This window comes from Equus przewalskii, chromosome 8 (assembly GCF_037783145.1).
Source record: "Equus przewalskii isolate Varuska chromosome 8, EquPr2, whole genome shotgun sequence".
NCBI classification, from domain to species: Eukaryota; Metazoa; Chordata; class Mammalia; order Perissodactyla; family Equidae; genus Equus; species Equus przewalskii.
The window spans coordinates 10,197,085-10,218,533 of NC_091838.1; the positions used below are offsets into that span (position 1 = coordinate 10,197,085).

Consider the following 21,449-nt stretch of genomic DNA (forward strand, 5'->3'; position numbering starts at 1 on the left):
AGACTTTCGGAAACAAATTTGACATTCATTTCATAAACAGACTTTAGAGTCAAGAGTATTAAGGTGGAGAAACCACTTTCTCTAGAAATATTATAGGTTGGATTTGGGGTTAAGGAAGGTGTGACTACATTCTAATTTTCAAATACCACATTTCCTCAGTTGTAAAATGCTGTAAAATGTAAAATGCTTTATAGGAAAAAGATATATTTATATGTATATATGAGACACGAAATGTATTAAAGGGATGCCTTAGAACTGAGGGAAATTATATAAAATTCCATTACATAAAATTCCAAAGTAGAGATACTAAATTATATCAAATTCCAAAATAAAAATGCCAAAGCAGTTTTCATTTTCATCAATAAGATTCTTTGCCAATATATTACATGTAAGAATAATAAAAGTATTATAGCATTTCATATTTCTGTTGTATTCACAGTATATGTATTCTTAATTATTCTTTTGCCTCCTGGAATATAAAAAATACAGTATTTATTCATGTGTTAAACTTTATGATAGGAATGTACTTAAGCTTAAAATGTATATTAGGGTCCAGTAGAACCTCCCAATTTTCAGATAAATAATACATTTTTATTTCAAAATGATTCAAAACAAAAGGAAGAAGATAAAATAATACTGTAGTCTTAGATTATATAAGTATGGTACAATTAACCTCCCTTAGCATTTTTATCATGCTTAAAATGATGATCTTATAAGTTACTCTATATACATACATAAACTATATTTAAAAGTTTTTGAATGACTAGCTTAGAGCATTTTCATTTGAACAATGTAAATGATTAGAAAATCACTATTAATCTATAAAATTATAACTGCAATTTCTAAGCAAATCTACTTCAGTGATATCTCTCTGATTTAAGCACCAGCCAGTTGTGCTCGGTTCCCATTGCTTTATTACACAGTTGGGTTTGGGAACCCTCTGAATCTTGTAAGGAAAACACTGCATACTTTTTAAGCCCATGGAGTAAGCATTTAAAGAGGAAGCAGAGAAGAGTAACTTCAACATCTTCAGCTTTATATATTGAGCATCTCTTCATGACAGCCATCTTGTAAGAATTCTTGCTTGGACTCCTCCATTGTCTCCTGTCCAGCACCCCCGCACCTCCAAATCTATCATCCATATGATCTACTTAAATGTGATTTCCCTACTTGAAATCTTTCAGTGACTCCCATCACTTACAAAGAAAAAGCTCAATCTTCTGTATGTGGCAAGGTACCTGGTCCTCGTCTACATTCCAATCTCATCTTTCTTCACTTCCTACCTAGCATTTAATGCTTAAGTATAATCTTCTCAAACTCTATGGCATCAGAATCACCTGGAAGACTTATTAAAACACAGATTGCTATGCTCCACCCCTGGAGTTTCTGATTCCGTAGGTGCAGAGTGAGGCCTGAGAATTTGCACTTCTAAGTTTCCAGGGACCACACTATGAGAAGCACTGTTGTAGAAATACGCAACTGTTATTAATGCCCTCTTCCTCCTCATAAAACATACCATTATACTTTCTTGTCTTTCCTAGAACCACTTTTCTCCACTATATAACTCCCACTTTTCCTTCAAGCCCAGCTTGGGAAATATCAGTTTCATCACCGGTAAAAATGGAGTTAATAATACCTACCTCATAAGTTTGTTAGAAGATAATGTATAAAAACCAGTCAGCATAAAGCTTAACACAAAATAAGTATTAAAAAGTACTAGCTGCATTATTACTACTAATTGCTTCTTTCTCCAAAAAGTCTTCCCTGAATGTTAAACTAGTATCAATGTTTATGGATAAGTTTTATTTTTTTCTTTTTCTTGTGCATTGATGTCAAACCACTTACCCTATATGTGGAAACTACTACTTCTCCTAATAGATACACCTGTACCGAAAACAGTGAATATCTTATTTATCTTTGTGCCAAAAACACCTGGATTGGTGCCTGAAATACAGTAGGCAGGCAATGTTAGTTGGAACATTGAATTGAATTTAGAAAGCAAAATTCAGAGAAGAAAAGGAGGAGGTCAAAAGCAATGCTGTTTCTCTATGCCCCTTCAATAAAACTTCAAAGGAGCATTGGTTTGGTTTGAGTCTGGTTTGCATTTTTTTGCATTTTCTCTTTCTACTAAATCACATTCATTATTCAACCCTCTCAAGAGTGGCTTCACACCAACTGCTCTTCTCAAAGCCGCCAATGACTTCCATGCTGCGAAATCCAACAGTCACTTTTCCGTCTACATCTTACTTAACTTTCTTTGCTCAACAGATATTAGTACTCTCTTCTCCTTGAAAAAGTTTGCTCTCTTGAATTTCATTCCATGGGACTATCGCAATTTTCATCCTACTTCTCTGAAAGTTCTTCCTTATTCTCTTTCGCTGAGGCCTCCGCCATTAAGAATCTAAATATTGGAACGTTTCCAGTGTTGGTCCTAAGCCCTATTCTCTTCTCTTCCTACTTCTCTATCTACAAAAAAGAACGTTTGATTTGAGGAAAAATAACGATCTCCCTAGGTAATCTCATCCAGATCCATGGCTTTAAAATTTTATATCTCCATTTGGATGTTTAGAAGGTATATCAAACCTAATATGCCCAAATCAGAGCTCTTGACCCCCCTTAACACACCTCCTTCCGTGTCTCCTCAGTCTCCACCATCTCAGTTAATAGTGCCACCATCCACCAAAAGCAAGAGTCCTCTTTGACTCTTCTCTTTCCGTCTTACACACATACAAGCCATCAGAAAGTCCCATTAATACTAATTGCAAAATATTTAGTATAAACTACATCCATCTACTTCTTTACATTTCCATTGCCAGTACCCTTGATTGCTTACTGGTATTTTGAAATGGTCTCATAACTAAGATTTGCTCTTGCTTTCCTACAATTTATTCGTTACATCCTAATAAAATAAAGCTGTTCTGTTTCAACCCTGCCATGGCTTCCTATTTCACTTAGAATAACATATCAACTCCTTACTGTGATTGAAATGATCAGGGCTTTGTCTTTCTTTATGACTTCACCTTATGCTGCTCTTCTCACTCACTGATCTTTCTTCGCATTAGCCTTCTTTCCTTTCCAGGAATAGGACCAACTTCTTCCCACCTCTGTCTGGAACCCATTTCCCCAGACTCTGCTTAATTGGCTCCTTCTCATTATTTAGGAGTCAGCTCACCTGTCATTTCCTCTGAGAACTTCTCTGGCCACTGCTTCTAAAGTAGTGCATCACTGGTCACATGGTGGGGTCCTCAGACTGTAGTGGGAACTGCTATCACCTGGAGGGCTCGTTAAACCACAGATGCCCCATCCTCAGTGTTACTGATTCAGTAAGTGTGAGGTGGGGCCCAAGAATCTGCATTCTTACCAGCTCCCAGGTTGTGCTGTGCTGCTTGTAAAGGGATCATACTTCGAGAACCTCTGCTGTAGCACATTATCTCTTTTACTTCATCACATTTATTGCAATCTGAAAATAACATTTGTGTAGAAATATTGTCTAAAACTGGGGAAACTCATTTGTCTTATTCATAACTCATGTCCAGCAATCCTTGTATTTTGAGTGAAATTGACGATTCCTAGTTTTCTTACTTGGGGTAACCAGGTCTATGGTATGATATCAATTGAGATGGAGACAACAGAAAAAAAAGGTAGGCATAAAAGAGAAGTCCAATTTGGAACTCGTTATATTTGGCTTCTCTGTGGAACATCTCCATGAAAATATCCAGAAAGCATGGAAGTATCTAAATATAAAGCTTCTCAGAGAGATTGAGATGAAGACGTAGATTTTGGCGTCTCTGTTTACAAAACAATAAAGAAATGTATTGACAGGGAATAGTCTCTCTTTGGTTTGACATTTTCGTCACAGTCCTCATTTTTGCCTTATTACTTCCAATCTGGTCATTAATGAAATCTTTTGATTGGCTTGAGGTGGGAGAGGGGAACTGGGTTTATGTTATTTTATCTTAAATATGCTCTCTAGTTTTCTAGGGAAAAATAACATATAAAATAAAAAAAGCATTCATGAGACATGCATAGGTGAAGGTAAACTTAATTTTGAAAAAATTTTTAAGAGGGAAGTCCTGACTTTATATTGGAGGAATGTTTTTACTTGCAAATTTTTTTTTAAGTATTTCAATCCCCCATTATGAATGTGAAGGACTTTTTATAATCATTTTTTTCTATGTAGCACATTATTATTCCAATTGTATAAATCTGGAGACTGGGATCACGCTTATATAAGCAGAAATAATGAGGTGTGTTGTAGCAATGTGGGTGAATTTCCTCTTAAATTATCTGAATATAATGCAGCTAAGAAAGCAGAGCCGTCATTTTTTAACATACACATACACATGCAAAGCATAGGGGTGACTAAATGTGTTGACATGGCCGTACAAAATCCAATCAACTCATTAATGGCCAAAAATAACTCCTCTAACCAGGTCGTCTGACTTAGGGAAAAATAATATCGAGCAAAAATAACTCCACCAACCAGGACGTTTCACTCGGGGAAAAATAATATCTGGATTATTGCCTTATACTTTGTATAAACCTAACCATTCAGGTCAAACTTCATAGTGTACAAATGCAGATGTGAGAAATTGTCCAGCAGAAGTTACTTATCTCTTTGAGAAGTTACTTTACATATGCATCCAAATATTGGGTATGTTTGATTTTGCTTTTAACTTAGTTGTATAAGGGATCTGACCAGATGTAATTAGATCAGTTCCAGAGATACATTTATTACATAAATTATGAAAGTAACAAATGGAACTCATTTAGGACAGACAAGGTTTTGGGAAGGAACAGATCGGTTACCTGAGCTTACTCTCAACTGCTGCTCAGCAAGGTCATCCTCACAGGTCCTGGCTCCCAAAGAGGCAGTTTCTGCAGAGGACATCAGAGGGAGAGGTAATCAGCATATCGCATCCAGCTCTGCACTCGCAGCCAATGTCACAAGAACCCAAAATCTGGCCTTCAAAGACATAAGCATCAGGTGAGTCTCCAGGGCACCCTACATCCCAGTGAGCCGTGGTCAGCAAAGTAAGTCCAAGGAGTAGTATGCTTAGATCTAATTCTCAATGATCAGCAGCACACACCAAAGACAGTAACATAGATAAAAGACGGAAGCAGGAAAGGCTCACGCTGATGTTTACCTCTTGGATATCTGGCCAAGACTACATTATAGGATTATGTGTTATAACGACAATGGCACATTACATAAATCATGAGGTTACTCTGACTTCTCTGTCAAGGTATCAGAAGAGGAAAAAAAAAAAACCCTCAACATATGATAGCTGATGTGAGACACCAAAGCAAAAAAACAAGCGCTTGAGGAAACCTGAAGGATATGTCCAAGTCATCAGTAAATCCACGTGTTTATTCTGATCTTTTATTTGAGCTACAGAGCAGACGTGCCAACAATGTCCTGGTTTGCGAAACTCAACCCCCAACACAGATCATTATTTGCTTCTAACTCCATTCGTCTTTTGTGTTCCTTGTTGTAGGGAATCTATAAAAAACAACGAGACCTCAGAAATCACCATCAACACCTCATTCTTTCTCCATACCGAGTCATCATATGCTGTTGATTCCATTTACCATGTCTCTTGTCATGTGTTCCTCTGTTCCTCTGTCATCGTCTCTTTCCTGACAATTTCAATAGCTCCACAACAATCTCCCTGTCTCGAATTCCTTGTCTTTCCAATCTAATCTCTCATAATATTTCAAGCGCTATCTTTCAAGAATACAGAATTGCTTGAGTACATGGCCCTACCACTTTCTAAGTATGGGACCTCAGGTATATTACTTAATCTTTCTAAGCCTCAATTCCCTCATTTGTAAAATGCAGATGTAATTGTATAAGTAAGCAACAATTGTGACAGAAAATAATACAAACAAAGGTAAAAAGTGATATGGTCTTCAAAGTGAGAAAAGGCCAGAACTTACTGAGAGATTAAAAAAGTTGTCACACAATTCTTATACTGCCAAAGAGACTCACGTTTATCTAATATTTCCAGGTAATAGAATCTCTGGTTGATTCTGAAAGCTTTAATTAAACAAATAATTAACCTTGAAAATAGATGTGCACACCAAGGCACTATCATTGCATTTACTAATTGTTTTTCCTGCTATGTACAAAACCTTTGGCCTTTGGTGGTAAACTATTTAAAAACAATACAATCATAATAAACAGTCAGGGCCCTCTCCTCAAAAACAGCAATGAAAAACCACTATGTTTTCTTGTAACTATATTTTAAATTAGTCTTGAAAGGAGGAATTTATCCTGAGTCCTTGCTTATAAATCCAAGAATAACTTCCAAATAGATCACTGTATTGATGCCCATCCAAGATGTCACTCAAGAAGCCCACCTCCTTCCTCTTGGCAACCTCTCATCTCTTTATGCCTTGATCAATCTTGTTCCTTTTACTTTTTGAAGGTCTTTCTGTTCTTCTCCTGTTAAACTCTCATTCTTCCCGCAAAATCCAAAGCAAGTGTCACATCCTCTGTGCTCCCACGACAATTAGCTTATACACACGTTTCAGCACTCATCATGTATTGTGATAATTGTTTACATGATCCATGTGTATTTCCCCAATAAATTGTGAGTTCCTCGAGAACTTTCATCTTCACAGAGTCCCAACTAAGGACAGAGGGAGGCTTATCGAAGTCACCTCGGGCACTTTTATTCAAAATACTAATCTACACCCTATATCCTGAAACAAATGCATCTCAAGATGAGAATTTTACAAAAGCTTTTCAGAGGCCCCAGACTCTAAATTCAAAGCTCTTTCAATTACACCAAAAACAGACACTAATTCCTGTTACATGTATAAAAATGTGTGCAAAACCATCATCTTTCCCTCTTTTCTAGCACAAAATACACAATTTATCAAAGAATCCTTACCATTCCATACACACACGCATACACACACGCACCCACACTTCAAAGAATCAAATAGACTTGTTCAAAGTTATTAGCAGCACCTAAGTGAATTTGACCAAATGACTGTAGTCCTTAAAGATGCACGAAAACAAAAATAAAACAACAACTTACTAAGTTTATATCTGTGCCAGGTACTATGATAAGCTATTTCTGTAAAAACAGTCATGTGATCCTCACAATAAAATCATGAGGCGATTATTAATCCTTATTTACAAATCAGGAGACTTGGGCTCAAAGAGGTTAAAGGAACGTGCCCCAGGTCACCAAGTTGGAAAGTGACAGAACCTAGAACGCAACCCAGGTCAGCCTGGTATAAAAGTCTGTGAAATTTTGGATGTGTCCAGTTGTAATACCATGATATTTAAGAGCCTGTAAAGGTTTTCCTATCTTTGTGAAGGCCAGAAACCAAGTGAGGAAAAAAAAGAAGGAAAGTTTTCACTAGTCCTGCTAAAATTCTGATATTTCATAAAAGATTTACATTCCTTGAATATAAATGTAACCAAATAATAGTTTGGTGCCACACTGAAATCATTTCATTTGATAGTGATTCAAGGAAATGTACCAAATGTCAAAACCAGAAACTGTTATTTAATCTCGCAAATTAGGTTACGTGGCGTTTGGAGACCGCTCCAATGAGAGCGGCTTATGCAAATAATTTTATAAAGGAATGTAATTCAGGATGCCACAGAATTCTTTTTAGATTCTCAACAGTGTTGCTCCCTTTATACAAATGATATAAATATTTTAATCAGGAAGCTTTTAACTTATCAAACGAACTGATTAATCTATACTTTTCTGCCTGTGTAAAATGAAATGTTTAAAATCTCATAAGGATACACAGCGTCTTTCAATATTTCACTTTAATAATTGCTTTGTAATAACAAATCTGACTGCTGTTAACACGATCTGTCTCCTTCACTGGTGACTTAATTAGATTACTAATTTGTGTTCTCTAGCACCTGACCTTTCTGGTTTAATACTATTAAAAAATAATACCACTGACTTAGTTTATCCAGTATTCTACTCTCATCCGTCAATTTGGGGATGATCACACATTTGAAAATGGTACCAAACTGCTCTATTTTTATTAACACAACACGAGAGTAATTGGCCGCATTGTCTGTGGAACAGTGTATTGATCACCACAAACACCATCACCAACAGCAACGTCTTACAGAGTCTTTGCTCTGTGCCAGGTACTGACCGACTCCCCTTATATCCGCTAGGACAGCCCTAGCAAGCAATGGAACTATATGATTTGAACCCACATCGTTTTATTTCAGGACTAGTTCTCTTAACCACAATGCTATACTGAGCCATATTTTTAAAATCCTAAAAGCAGCTTTCTTTTTGATTCTACAGGGATTTCTCAAGTTCATTTTTCTCATTTGGCCTGAATTCTGCTAACCACCTATTCCCATAGCCTAACCCAAATGGTTACATCTCCAATGACAACACTTAAAACCTAAACTGTAATGTTCCCTTCCCTTTAATTATGAGAATTCAAGTTCTCGCCACAGCTCTGTCTCATGTCCTTGCACTGCCACACCTACTCACAAGCTTATCCATCTCGTGATTCCTTTTCATCCTTCCCCTCCCTTTTACAAATAATATTGACTCTGGCAAGTAAACTGATAACTTTTAGGCATTTAATCTTAGTTCAAGTATTATCAAGTTCTCATCTGGCAAATCTTCTTTTTTTCCCTGCTAATTGGAATAATATGTTTTACAAACTATAATCAATACAAATCTAATGATCAGGGAAAGATCTGGAATTTTTAATTTTTTTAAACAGTCTAGGTACATAAACAGAGAATTCTAAGTTTAAGATTGCTTGCTGCAATTTGGGAGTAAATCTAGTCCAATCTACACTTGATCACAACAGCCATGTGCTTTTTATATTCTTATCAGCAAAATTTGGGAAGCATTTGGCACAAGTTCAGTGCAAACTGGAATTTTTGAAATAATGCGTGAACGTTTAAGCTGCCAAATATAGTACTGAGACAGTATTTGTCTGAGACAAAACTTCTACATCTCACCCCCTTCCACCGATTGGCTAATACGTTAAAAAAATAAAGTATATCACTATTTTTGGCAAAATGTTTAGCACATATAATGAAAAATATACCACGAAACAGAATAAATATTAAGTCAACTGGTCTCAAGTAATAGAGAGAAAGAAAAACCATTTTCTGTAGTCCTAAGTGACATTTTGAGTTCCACTTTACTTCCATTCATTAAGAAAAAAATGAGCCTAATTCTTATTTTTTAATTGGGGAATAAGACTACATTCTAAAAGAGAGTCCACAAGTTTCACAACCCTTCCAGCTCCTCCTCCCCATTTAGAAGCCCCTCACACCTCAAGCATAGCTCTGTGACTCAATGTAAAAGGATATTTTAGAGACCGTGAATACAAAAGAGAAGATATTTGCAGTTCTCTAAATTTCAAAATAAGCGAATATTTGTTAAAAACCTGTTAAGAGCTAAGCGTGTAACATGCACTTCCGTACTCAATGCTCGCAGTAAATCTGTAACAGAAATACCATTGCTTTTGTGGAAGAGATAAGATATCAGAGCTCAGATATTTTTAAGTAATTTTTTTCCAAAGGCACCAAGCGCAGAGGTAGGATTTGGACTGAGCCTGTCTGACGCCAAAGCTCTGTATTCGTCCCCTGAACAGTGCTGCCTCCAGGCAGCCCCCAGGACTCCTGGGCCGGGAAGTTTAAAAACTTTGAATTTCCTACCTCCTAAGAAAACAGCTCAAACTCCTTCAAAGCAAATCCATCATAACAAGATCAATATTTGGAAGAACACGTCATATTCAACATTTATTACAATCTTGGTAGTTTACATTTTAATAAAGACTTCTGAATTTGCCTGTGCGTTACAAAAGGAAGGCCTGTTTTCAGATGGAGCAAGTTTGCAATTAAAAATGGTTTCAAGTGGTCTACGCCATCCTTTTCCTATGTGGATACAAAGAGTGCTCTTCTAAAAAGCTGCGCAACTCAGCATGCTACCAAATGGTTTTGAGTAACCAAGCAACATCATCTTTGTTGACCTGCAGGGCTTTCTCTTAAATTATTTCTTCTAGGCAGTAATAGATTGAAACGCATTGGATGCTCCCGTGTCAATTATCTGAATGGGGCTGCATTTATAATTTTTTATTTTCTGGCAGAGTAAAGCTCCTTTGCCCTGCCCTGTCTGGTTTTACCCAGAAGTTCTTTTTCTATAGTAAGGGAGTAGTATCTCCTGGGGCCTCTAGGCCAGGAATGTGTGATCACTTCTTTCTGCTTCTTGAATCATCTATGACCTCAGTGTAATGGGACCTCAAAAGAATTTAATAAATTCCTGATATCAATTAGTTTCAATAAATTACTCAAATATCTTCTTAATGCCTCATATTTTAAAGTGCTCTTACTGGAATATTTTTTCTTAAATTTGCTAATTCCTAATACATTTCTCCATATGAGATTCTCCACATCTGATTGTTTTGAAATCAAAAGATTGAACATCTAATATCATAATTTAGGGATTATATCATGTTCCCTTCTATCAACCAGTTGCCCAGTTATCCAAACTTAAGTCCTTCGAGGATTTGTCACAATCTTTCTTTACATTGTCTAAAAACAATTTTCATTCCTTAGCGTATTTTGTTGGCTTTGCTAGGTTGCTCATCAACATAAGATATATCTCTGGTCCACACACTCATCCCCACCCTACCCAAAAACAGCCTATGTTCATGCGGAGCACTGGCGATTTATTTCAACACTTTGCTCCGCATCTCATAGCTAGGTTTCAATCCATGAAAACATTTACTTTCTACTCCACAGATACCAAGTTTTCTGAATAGCCTCAAACTAGATCAAAAGCCTTTTGAAGTTATTTTTTAAAATAGAAAAGAAAATACATGTTTATCCAATAGTGCATCTTTATCACTGTTTCCTTTAATGCTTTCAAAGACTCCTTATGAGGGTATTCTTTACCCTCAGGGAAGTTGCATTTCTTAATCTCAGTCACATTATTTGGTTCTCAGGAGCTTCTAGAACTTCTCTTACACTTTCACCTCAAAGACTTTTGCAATGATAGCTGCCTCCCTCTAAGAGGGCATTGTTCTAAAATTACTACAACAAATATAGAGATGAATCAGTTTCACGATTTAAAAAAAATGTTTTCTGTAGTGATTTCAGAATTCCCAAGATTTTATTTCAATCACTTTCCAGGAGATACTTGGACATACTTCTTTGGAAGCATTATCCACAAAACCATATTCACTCTGGCTGTGGAGGACCAGAGAATGTAACCCAGTGTTGAAATAACGGTCAATTTTTTTTTTTTTAACTATCTGAGATTCATTCTCTTTGCTTGAAATTTTGAGCAAGCGAAGGTAAAAGGTGAGACATCAGTGACATAAAAATCGCCTACTTCGGCTATAGCTGGTTGGCCATTAGAAGCCGGTGTTGTTCAAAAAACTATTTCATTAGGAGAATATTGACCACACCTACGTGTATGTTTGTGCTGGGGAACAAAAACATGCACTTAAGACCAATATATGCTCGGGCTTGAACCCCAGCTCCACTGCTTCCTAGCTAGTGGACCCACCAAGTTACTTAGCCCCCCTGAAATTCAGGATCCTATCTGTGAAAATGGAAACAAAAATACCCAGACTTCAGGGTGTAATAAGGAGGAAAGTTAATGAACATAAAGCATCTAGGACTGAACAAGTAGTAGTTGGACTCATGCACGGTTCTTTCCTGGCTTTGGTCTATCCTGCTGAATACAAGTTATTCAAAGAAAAGACTATGCCAATTTGGTGTTATGCCTTTTTAGATTATATTTATACTTGACGTATTCTCTGTCCATCAGTTAAGTTAATGTTTCAAGCCCTTAGAATACCACTATTATTTGTGTAGATATTTTGGAAATAGCAAATGTTAAAAAGACTAAACTTTGGTTTCCTAAGCAACATAGTTTGAAAGTTTTTTTTTAAATCCTTAAGCAAATCTTACATATGCTACAATCAAACTGGAATGTATACCAAGATGTAAAGAGTGTTCAGTTCACACTGGTTTGGCCATTTATAAATGTTATAGTGAAGAAGATGAACCCTAAAGGACCGGGAGTGATGTACAAATCAGCCCTAGGTTCTCTCCAGCGAGAGAGGGATTCTCCCCTCCCCCACTCAAAACCCCACCATGGACCACCCATTAAGAGGAAAACTTACCAAGAAGTCACAATCTCATAATATATGGGTCTGCAAATGTGGCAGTCTCCAAAACTCTAAAAATCTCCCTTTGTACACAAACATTGGACTTGAGTAATTTTCTAGATTATTCCTTGCACTGCAGTCACCTAAATCCTATGTCCTACCGAACACATCATCAAAGCACAAAACATGTTTTTGCTCCAAAGCAATTCATAATGAATCAAGGATAATATTTTAGAGCTTTCACAAAGGCAAGTTAAGTGGGAAATATATGAAATAGGAATTAAAACTCTGGATTCAATCTGTGTAAAACAGATCTATTAACATTTTGGAGCCAGTCTTCTCGTTGCGAAGTGGAGATAAAATGATCTCTTCTGCTTGCCTCACCAAGCCATTGCAAGGATGAAAGGTAACTGCCTGTTATCAGCTCCTCCAGGTGATCATGCAAAACAAGAAAATACAATCTTTGTACTACACTGTGTAAATATCTAATATCTTAAGTATGCCGACATAGAATGCACCACTACTACTTACGACAAACCATTCTCTACAGTTATATATATGGGAGAAATTACTGCTTCCCATGTGCAGGCTTATTTATTTCTGTGAATTATATAAGGCCATAAAAGAAAACCTCAGATGACTAGATCAATTCTTTTTATCAACACTATAATTGTTGAAATAAATTTACCATTAACCTAAGATGCAGAAAATTTTCCTAAACTATATGTAAATAATCCTTGGGTTTTCATCCTTTGGAGTTTTCTACATTTCACCACATTAGGAACGGTCAAATTTATATAGTCATATACCTCGAATTACACTTAAGAGAATTGACCTAGGCACTGATGGATACAAATATAAGTGAAATAAATCTGGAAAGGGAAAGTTAGTGAAAGTATGCATAGCCCAAGAAAAGGAAGATTAGAAAGGCAAGGTTGGAGCCAAGAATGAAAAACGTACTATTGAAACCTGCTATGAATTTTCAAGACAATGCTTATGCATACCCATGAAATGCTTATTCAATAAGTCATTCATTAATGAGCAAACAGATTGATGAAATTTGGCATATTGCTTTCTTTGCATTGTATTAGCAGTAGAAAAAATGGTTTCTGAGACATAGCCAATTTTTTTCTCATTTGGCTGAATGCAATTATTGGCGAAGAGTCCCTCGATTTTGGCAAAGTGAGAGTTTTCAGCAGGGGGTGCCATGGTCATATTTGCATCTTTGGGTTCCTCTGTGGACGCAGGAATAGAGGAGGAGGAGTTTCGCTGTTAAAAAAAAGAAAGAAAGAAAGAAAGGACACTGGAACATTCACTGTACTACAATCAATTGCTGTCTAGAAGAAATCATGGGAAAAGGAAGAAGAGTGATTCTATTAGAGAGAAAAGGAATGTTAAAAAGTCATGACTGGGGTGAGGGAAAAGATGAGGAGCTCAATTATGGACATGAACTAGAGTAGAGCTGTTCAGTAAACACTTAAGTTTGTGGAACTAGATCTTGGAAGTGAAGTCTGAGCTGAAAATATTTGGAAGCAGTAAGAACTAACACTTGTGAGTAAAGGACGCTTCTCAGGAAGAACACATAGAGTATGGAAGAAGAGGGCTGAGGACAGAATTCCCAGGAAGGGAAATTAAGAAATAAGTGGCATTGAAGACTACTGAAAGGTGATAAAAGATAATGACAGAGAACAAAGAGGTAGGCACAGGACTGGAGGGATTGGTAAAACAGGGGCCAAAGGAAAAGAACTTTTCCAGAAGTTTGAGGCATAAGTGTAAAATTACACAGAGAAATCATGTAAAATAAGGCACTGGTGATATTGTGAGAGATGATGGTGGGTTGGACCAAAGAGGCAGTACAGGAACTGGTGTATATTTCAAAGGAGGAGTAGATAGGACTTGCCGATGGGTTTGATGAGGAAAGTGAGAGGACAAGAAGATTCAAAGATGACTCCAACGGTTTTCCCCAAGAAATCAGAAGGATGGAGATGCCATTTACAGGGATGAGGGAAAATGTAGGTGGAACAAGTTGGGAGAGAGGAGGGGATTTGGGTCTGTGGTTTAGCACATGTTTAGTTTGAGATGCCCTATTCATATATCTAAGTAAAGGTGTCAAGTGGGCAGGTGTAGGGGTGGAGGGGGAGAGGGAGGAGGAAAGGGAGGGACAGAGAGAGAGATAAGAAAGAAGGAAGAAAAGAAAGGAAGAAGTGAAGGAGGGAGGGAGGAGGAAGGAAAGGAGAGGTCAACATACAGACGGTAGTGTAGGTCCTTGAGACGAGACTGAATGAGAGCACCTAGAGAATGAGGGTCCCTGAATGAACCTAGGGTACACTCCTACACAGGGGCCTACCAAAGCAAGCGACACTATGAGCAGTCCACGTCAGCAAGGAGAAGTATTTTGTCACTGACACTGTTTAGAATTGCCAGTGCATGGTAAAAATAATAATTAAACATGCTAACTTTTAGTCAGTTTCATTACTGTTTTTAAATTCCCTGTAGGGAATGCTCCCTCTTTATTGCCTGCACTGGGGTGGAACATTCCCACTGCTCCCTCCCAAAATAGGAAGGAACCAGCGAAAAAAACTGAGCAAGAACAGTCAATGATGTACGAGAAGATGGAGAGAGAACAGGGTGTAGAATGGCTAGTGAAAGGACATTTCAGAAAGAAGGAAGAGGTCAACTGGTTTAAAGCTGCTGGTTGGTCTAGTCAGAGCAGGACTGGGAATTAGGCATTAGATTTGCCAAAGAACAGGTCCTTAGAATCCTTGACCAGAGCTCCTTCTGTGGAGGGGTGAGGGCAAACACCTCCTGAATGTGGGTATAAGAAAGAATGAAGATGAAGGAAATGGAGATGTTAAGTGTAGATGATTCTCCGAGGAGTTTTGCTGTAGAAAGGATCAGAGAAATGGAGGTGGATGTAGCATTTGGGAGGATTTTCTAAGTAGGGTGATGAGGAGAATGTTGGTCTAGGGACACAAATGAGCTGGTGGTGAGGAAAAGTTAACGACACAGAAGAGAGACAGGCAGTGACAGGTGTCATAGATGGATCTCAAAGGATTTCTGAAGAACAGTGGGAATGGCGATGGAAGTCAAATCACCACAGAAGTCACTGGAAGTTAGGTCAGGACTCACCATGCTGATGAAGTTGGAGACTATCAGGATCATGACAAGAAATGAGGAGGAGAGTTGGAGGAGTAGGAAGGACAGAGGAGAGGAAAGACGTGCCAAAATGAATGAGGATGATGCAAAACAGGGACTAGGAACAAAGGTTAGAGGCAGAACCCATTTTGTTTTAGCAAATAAAATATTCCTATTGTCTTCTAAGTGACACACAACGGCAGAAATCATTTTTGTTGAGTAAATATTTCACTTGCAATCCTGTCTAGCCATGAGCCAAGACCACTACTTTTTCACTGCAGATATTATGGAGGCTACATAAGCAATAAAATTATATCAATAAAAATGAAAACCTTGCAGAACATAAACAGTTCTCTACTAAACTCTTCAACTAAGTTTTATGGCAATACTAGCACATTGTATTTTTCATAATCTTTCTAAGTTTGATCAAAAAAACTTATATATAGGGGCTGGCCCGGTGGCATAGTGGTTAAGTTCACGCTCTCTACTTCAGCGGCCTGGGGTTCACGGCTTTGCATCCCGGGCGTGGACCTGTGCACTGCTTATCAAGCCATGCTGTAGCAGGCGTCCTACATATAAAGTAGAGGAGGATGGGCACTGATGTTAGCTCAGGGCCCATCTTCCTCAAAAAAAACCACAAGAAACAAAAAAAACACATACAATGCACATAGCACATGCATTTTAGGATTTCGGTACAAGAGGATGAAAAGGTAAAAAGGGTTGGTGATTTGGTCCATTAAATTTGCTGTCATGACTAACTAGATAAAGTAACTCATCATCATCAATCATGTAAAAAGTGATATGCAAGCTGAAGTCACATTGCTATAAACGTCTTATGATTAAGACAAACAAAAAAAATTCTGCAAGAAATTAAATATATCACAACTCTAAACTACATGATGTTAGCAAATAGTAGGGAAAACAGAACTTTAATAAGTATAGACAACTCAGAAAAGACGGCCAGAATTCAAATACGGAAAGGTGCAAAACAAACAAAAAGCCAGAAATGCGATCACCTTAAGAAAATAACAAGTATGTTGGAAGGGAGGAGGAAGCTAGTGATAAAGAAAATGAGTAATAAAAAGTAATTTATTTCTCTTTTTATCTCACTTGTACAAACTATAAATAAAAACATCTCTAATGTGGTAAGTAATTTGAGTCAACTGCAGAATTCTCTATGGAAGATTTTTAACAGTGACGTTATAAAGGATGTAGAAAGGATAGAAATATATGTTTGATCCAATAAAATGTTATATGAGAATAAATTACATTTTTTATATGGCTAATATTTCATACCCTTCCCATAAACATACATTTCTTTACCCCGATCTTCACATCTATCCTCAAGTGCCAACAGATCATGTACCACCCCGAATCCTCTAGAACTCTATTTCCTGAGTGAAGAACACTGACCTCTACTTTACAGAGGTTGCTTGCGAGGATTGGAAACATGCAGAGCTGTGTCTGCTGTTTGCAGCCACACTATGGATTGCTGAGAAGTATCTCCTTATAGTCACAAAATCAGAACGTAAGCAGGGGAGGCCAAATGGAATCAACTTTCATTTCTTCCAATTCTGCACCCCATCACCTCTGTCATACCTCTGAAAGGGTGGTGGGGTTTTTACGGATTGGTGTCAGGCACTTTGTTCTACTTCCTCCTGCCGAATGCATAGAGGCACAATACTGTCTGACTAAAAGTCCTGTAAACAGGAATAAATGAACTGCTAACTGATCTCTAACAAAGATGGCGCCCACGGCGAATGCTTCATTTCACCTTGCGTACAGTTCACCTCATGATCTAGTTCTGGGTTTGTTTTTATTCATGTATTCAATGAGTATTTATTGAATACTTACTATGTGCAAGATAACTCTGATAATCACATTCTGGGAGCAGAACAGAACAGTTTACAGATAGTCAAGTTTAATCAATCTTTTTTACTTAGAAAGATACAAAAACACCCTGGACTTACACTATTGCACAATCCATAAAGTTATTCTCTATACTTATTCAGCATAAATGACATTAACAGGCTCACATAAATATAAGCTCTAAACGGAGTCCCAACGTTGTTTTATTAACACTACAAAAGCCTCTTAAAAATCGAGATTAAAAATGACTACCTTTTTGCTAGTTCAAAAAAAACCTTTATGAACACATTACTTCTTGTTGCCACTAGGTGTTTAAAGCATTGTTTGAAAGGGGAAAAGTTGCGTCTCCCTCTCAGAACCCTGCATTGTGCTTTCCCCCTGCCTACTTAGTCTGAGAAGTTTCTGCCAGTCACCAAGCTTCAGATCTTTGAGGGAATCCTTGATTCCTTCATTGCTTACATTTAGTCAGTAACTCTGCTTTGTGGCTTTATTTTTAATGCTCTTTTCTATTTCCTGACAGTTACTTCAGTGGTAGCTCCTTACTATGTCCACCCCAGCGACTGTCCTTGAATGAGCTTTCTGCCTCCAGATCCTTCCTACATTATCCCTCTCACACATGGCCGCCAGATCATGCTTCCTGAAACACCTCTTCAGCGACGTCATTCTTACATTCAAAAGCTTTGGTATCTTCTTATTTTCTGCCTCATCAAATCTGAACTCCTTCACTCAGCTTCAAAGACTTCCATAGTCTCAACTCTCCAGTTAATTTTTGTCGCTCTCTCCTAACTGGTCATTATTAGGCTCTCATTTTAGTTTCTTGCTTTTCAACACAATCTCATCAATTTTCTTTCATCCCTAAGTCTGAATTATATCATTTCCCCTCCCAAATCTAAGAACCACGCCTAAATAAATAAAAAAGCAAATAAATAGGCAGATGCAGCGACAAACAAATAAGACACTAGGTTCATGTTCCCACTTCTACTCCATCTTCATGTCCTAATACCTCCACTAACCATAACGAATCCTACAGATCCAATGCTTCTCTGAACAGTACTGAACTTGATGAAGTTCCTTAAAATGTCATAGCTGACCTGGCTTGTTGAGTCAAGTAGGGTGATTCTGCCTTCTAGGCTAGCTTCTAAACTTCTTGAGGGCGGGGAACTTTCACTCTTCTGTCTCTCCTAAGACCAGGCCAAATGCTACACCCACAGCGGTTGCCTAAAGGATTCCTCTCAACAGATTTCTATAATCAATAATGGCAGCAAAGGAGGAGAAGCCTTAAGGTAATAGAGTTTTTTTTCTTCACTTCATTCTGATCTGATTCCAATTAATTCAGCACGTATTTGCCACCTCTGCTAGTAGATGCAAGTATCTGGTATTCGCTCTCAAAGGTAAAAAAGTTTAAAATCCTCCGGAAAGAGGCTGACCAGAGAGAAAAGTTCTTTAAGGTATATGCTAGCTGTGTTAGCAATCTTTCTCCTTTTCTTTCTCCCATACAACTGTTATGCATTGTAGAAACGAGTTATCCTCCACTATTTTCCTTTCGCTAGTCCCTTCTTGTGACTGCCTTGTGAATATATGTCATATGCATTTAATTCTTTGAAGTCCAAGCACATTCTTGCTTGAAACAAAAGCTCTCGAGGATGAAATAAGAGGATACAATTATTGCAAAATGGCAATAAAATCACCTCCCCACACTTCCCTTGAGAACCATGGTCGAGGAAGAGCTGGCTGAGAGCTGAGACAGACTGTCAACTCGACTTGTAATTTTATGATCTATGATCATTTGGACAAGAAAATATCTTCAAAGGGTCAATATCATTTCTGTAAATGGGAAGAAGACCGAGTGTGAAAAGACTACTTTGAACCAGGCTTAAAAAGAAAGAAACTTACGAGCAAATATCAATAGAACGTTTGCAATTTCTCTCTTTTTTTCCCTTTAAAAGGGCTTTTTTTTAAGTGAGGAAATTGCAGTTAAAAATTATTTTATAGCCCTTAAAATGAAAACATTTGCCTATTAAGCTCTAATGACCTACAATATTCTATCCGTAAAGCATCATTTGGCCCCCTGCTGTTTCATTTAACTTTAGCTGAACCTTTTTTTATTGCTTCCTAATCTACCCTAATTTGCCTAAACCCCTTATTTGCCATTTCTCAAACTGTTTGTTTACATCTCACTGGAAATGTGTAACAATAACAAAAGGCTTTAAGGACTAGAAGTAATGATAGATTTAGACACCCAATTTTACTTCACAGCATAAAAGATCCAAATTAACACACATTCACTCAGAGGCCAATGGGTGACAAGGGCCATATTTGGCCAGGAGATACTAAGATGAAAACAACCTCTGATGCCTTCAAGGAGGCTGAATCTAGAGGAGGAGACAGAATAGAAACAACCGCCACCACGCGGGAAGTGATATGCTGGCAGTAGGAACCAAGTGTTCTTGACACAAAAGAACATAGAACAATTAACTCTGTGGGAGAAAGACGCATTAATGCAATAGGCATGTTAGTCTCTATCATGTCATGTAAAAATTTTTCTGTTTTGGGAGAAACATTTTATAGACAAATAAGACAAGGACAATGACCAGCTTCAAAAATCTTTCAGTCAACCTGTATAAATAGCAGAATATGATAAAGACACCTCAAGTGATGCTCAATTGGGAAGCAGAAGCTTGGACTGTGCTACGAAGTAGCCGTGTGACCCGAGCAGGTTGTGAAACTGCTCAGTGACTCTATTTCCTCAGCTGTCAATGGGAGCTGGCCCTGGATGGGGTTTAAGGATCCTTTTCGCTTCCCTATCATCTGAACATCTGCATTTATTTTTGTCTACTCACAAGTACTTGCTACAAGGCTGAGGACAAGACCTCATAAGTTTGGACAATAATTAACCTTTCCCTCAAATACGTTATTTGTGTGTTTATATTTACAGCCTCTCTTTTCTCATTCCCTTTCCCATTATTAGTCCTTTGGTCCTTTTTGTTTGCATAGCCTTTAATGCTTTTTAAAGTATATTCACATCCATTATCTCAAGTGCTCTAACCCATGTGCTAACCACACTCCGAAGACCCTTCTCTCACTCTCTTGCTAACACATACATCTCATAACTTTCTTAATTACTCACATTTCATGTTACTCTATTATGCTTAACTCTATGCTTTTCCTCTCTCCTTTCTTCTAAGAGGAACCAGAGACATCATTTTCCAGTCCCTCTCTACCCTCTTTCTCAGTTACCCATTTTTTGAATCACTGAAGTGGATTTGTTTTGACTGAGTGCTTGGAGCCTCAAGGAGCAGAAGCACAAAGGTGAATCTGTACACTACTTCTGCCAAGTTGATTCTCGAAAACTCCAGTTTCCTAAGATGGTTTCTTCAAAAATACGATGTCCCTGTAAGCTCTTAAGTTAGCAGCTTGTACTGGGGAAAAGCTTGTCCTTGAAGCCAGGATGCCCAAGAGGCATCCATCCTACTGAGTAAGTGCATGGTCAGATTAGTGGAGTGGAGTATCAAGGAGGACAACAAACACCACAGTGCCAGAGAGAGTGTACAGCATCTCTTGTTGAGGAATATTAATAACCTAGTGGATGCTATGGACCTCCTTCCTATAAAAATGCACATATGGATGATTTCATAAGCAATTACAAGGGGTCATGGAATTCCTAGGCCCATGGATCCCAGGTTAATGAACTGTGCACAAATAACTTGGATAAACTCTTTTGTGGGTGTTACATAACTCTAAGAAAAGTAATCTACATTCCCTTTTAACGCATTAATGTAAAACTTTGTCATTTGCCAGAAAACCAAGGATTAAGTCTTCAAATCGGGATAGCCATAACTTTTTAGTGTCTTTTTTATTTTTAAGAATTCTTAGAGACAAGGTTATGGAAGCATAATATGAGTAAAGAACAACTGTAAGTTTCCAATCACAATTTTCTAAAAGAATATTAATTCAAATACTACTACTAGAATACTAATTCATATTGACCCCCAAGTGAGCTAAATTCAGTTTGTCGCACACTGAGCATTCAAGATACTAACTTATGCCACTTATTTCCCAATGACTTTGTCACTTACTCTGTGTGAAAAAAAAAATAGGTTAACACCAAACCAAATGGACATGTTTACATGAAGACAAATTAGCTGATCCTTAAGGTAAAAACAGAACAAAACTCCTATTCAAAAGAAAACCTGATTGCATTTTTGGACAATATAAAGTCCAAAAAGAATTAACTGATTTTTTAAACGGAAATAATCAAATGTTTTAGAATCATATACTTATATATTGGCAAGAAACTTCAC

General features: G+C 37.5%; 1 protein-coding gene across 4 annotated transcripts in view; it reads right to left on the reverse strand.

The window, feature by feature from the left end:
• The window catches only part of ZFHX4 (zinc finger homeobox 4), a 174,438-nt gene that overhangs the window by 26,885 nt on the left and 126,104 nt on the right, over positions 1 to 21,449 (reverse strand). For all 4 annotated transcript variants that reach the window (XM_070630410.1, XM_070630408.1, XM_070630409.1 and 1 more), the window contains exon 5: positions 4,810 to 4,878. In XM_070630410.1, coding sequence (XP_070486511.1) covers positions 4,810 to 4,878 — 69 coding nt within the window. The remainder of the gene's footprint in view (positions 1 to 4,809; positions 4,879 to 21,449) is intronic.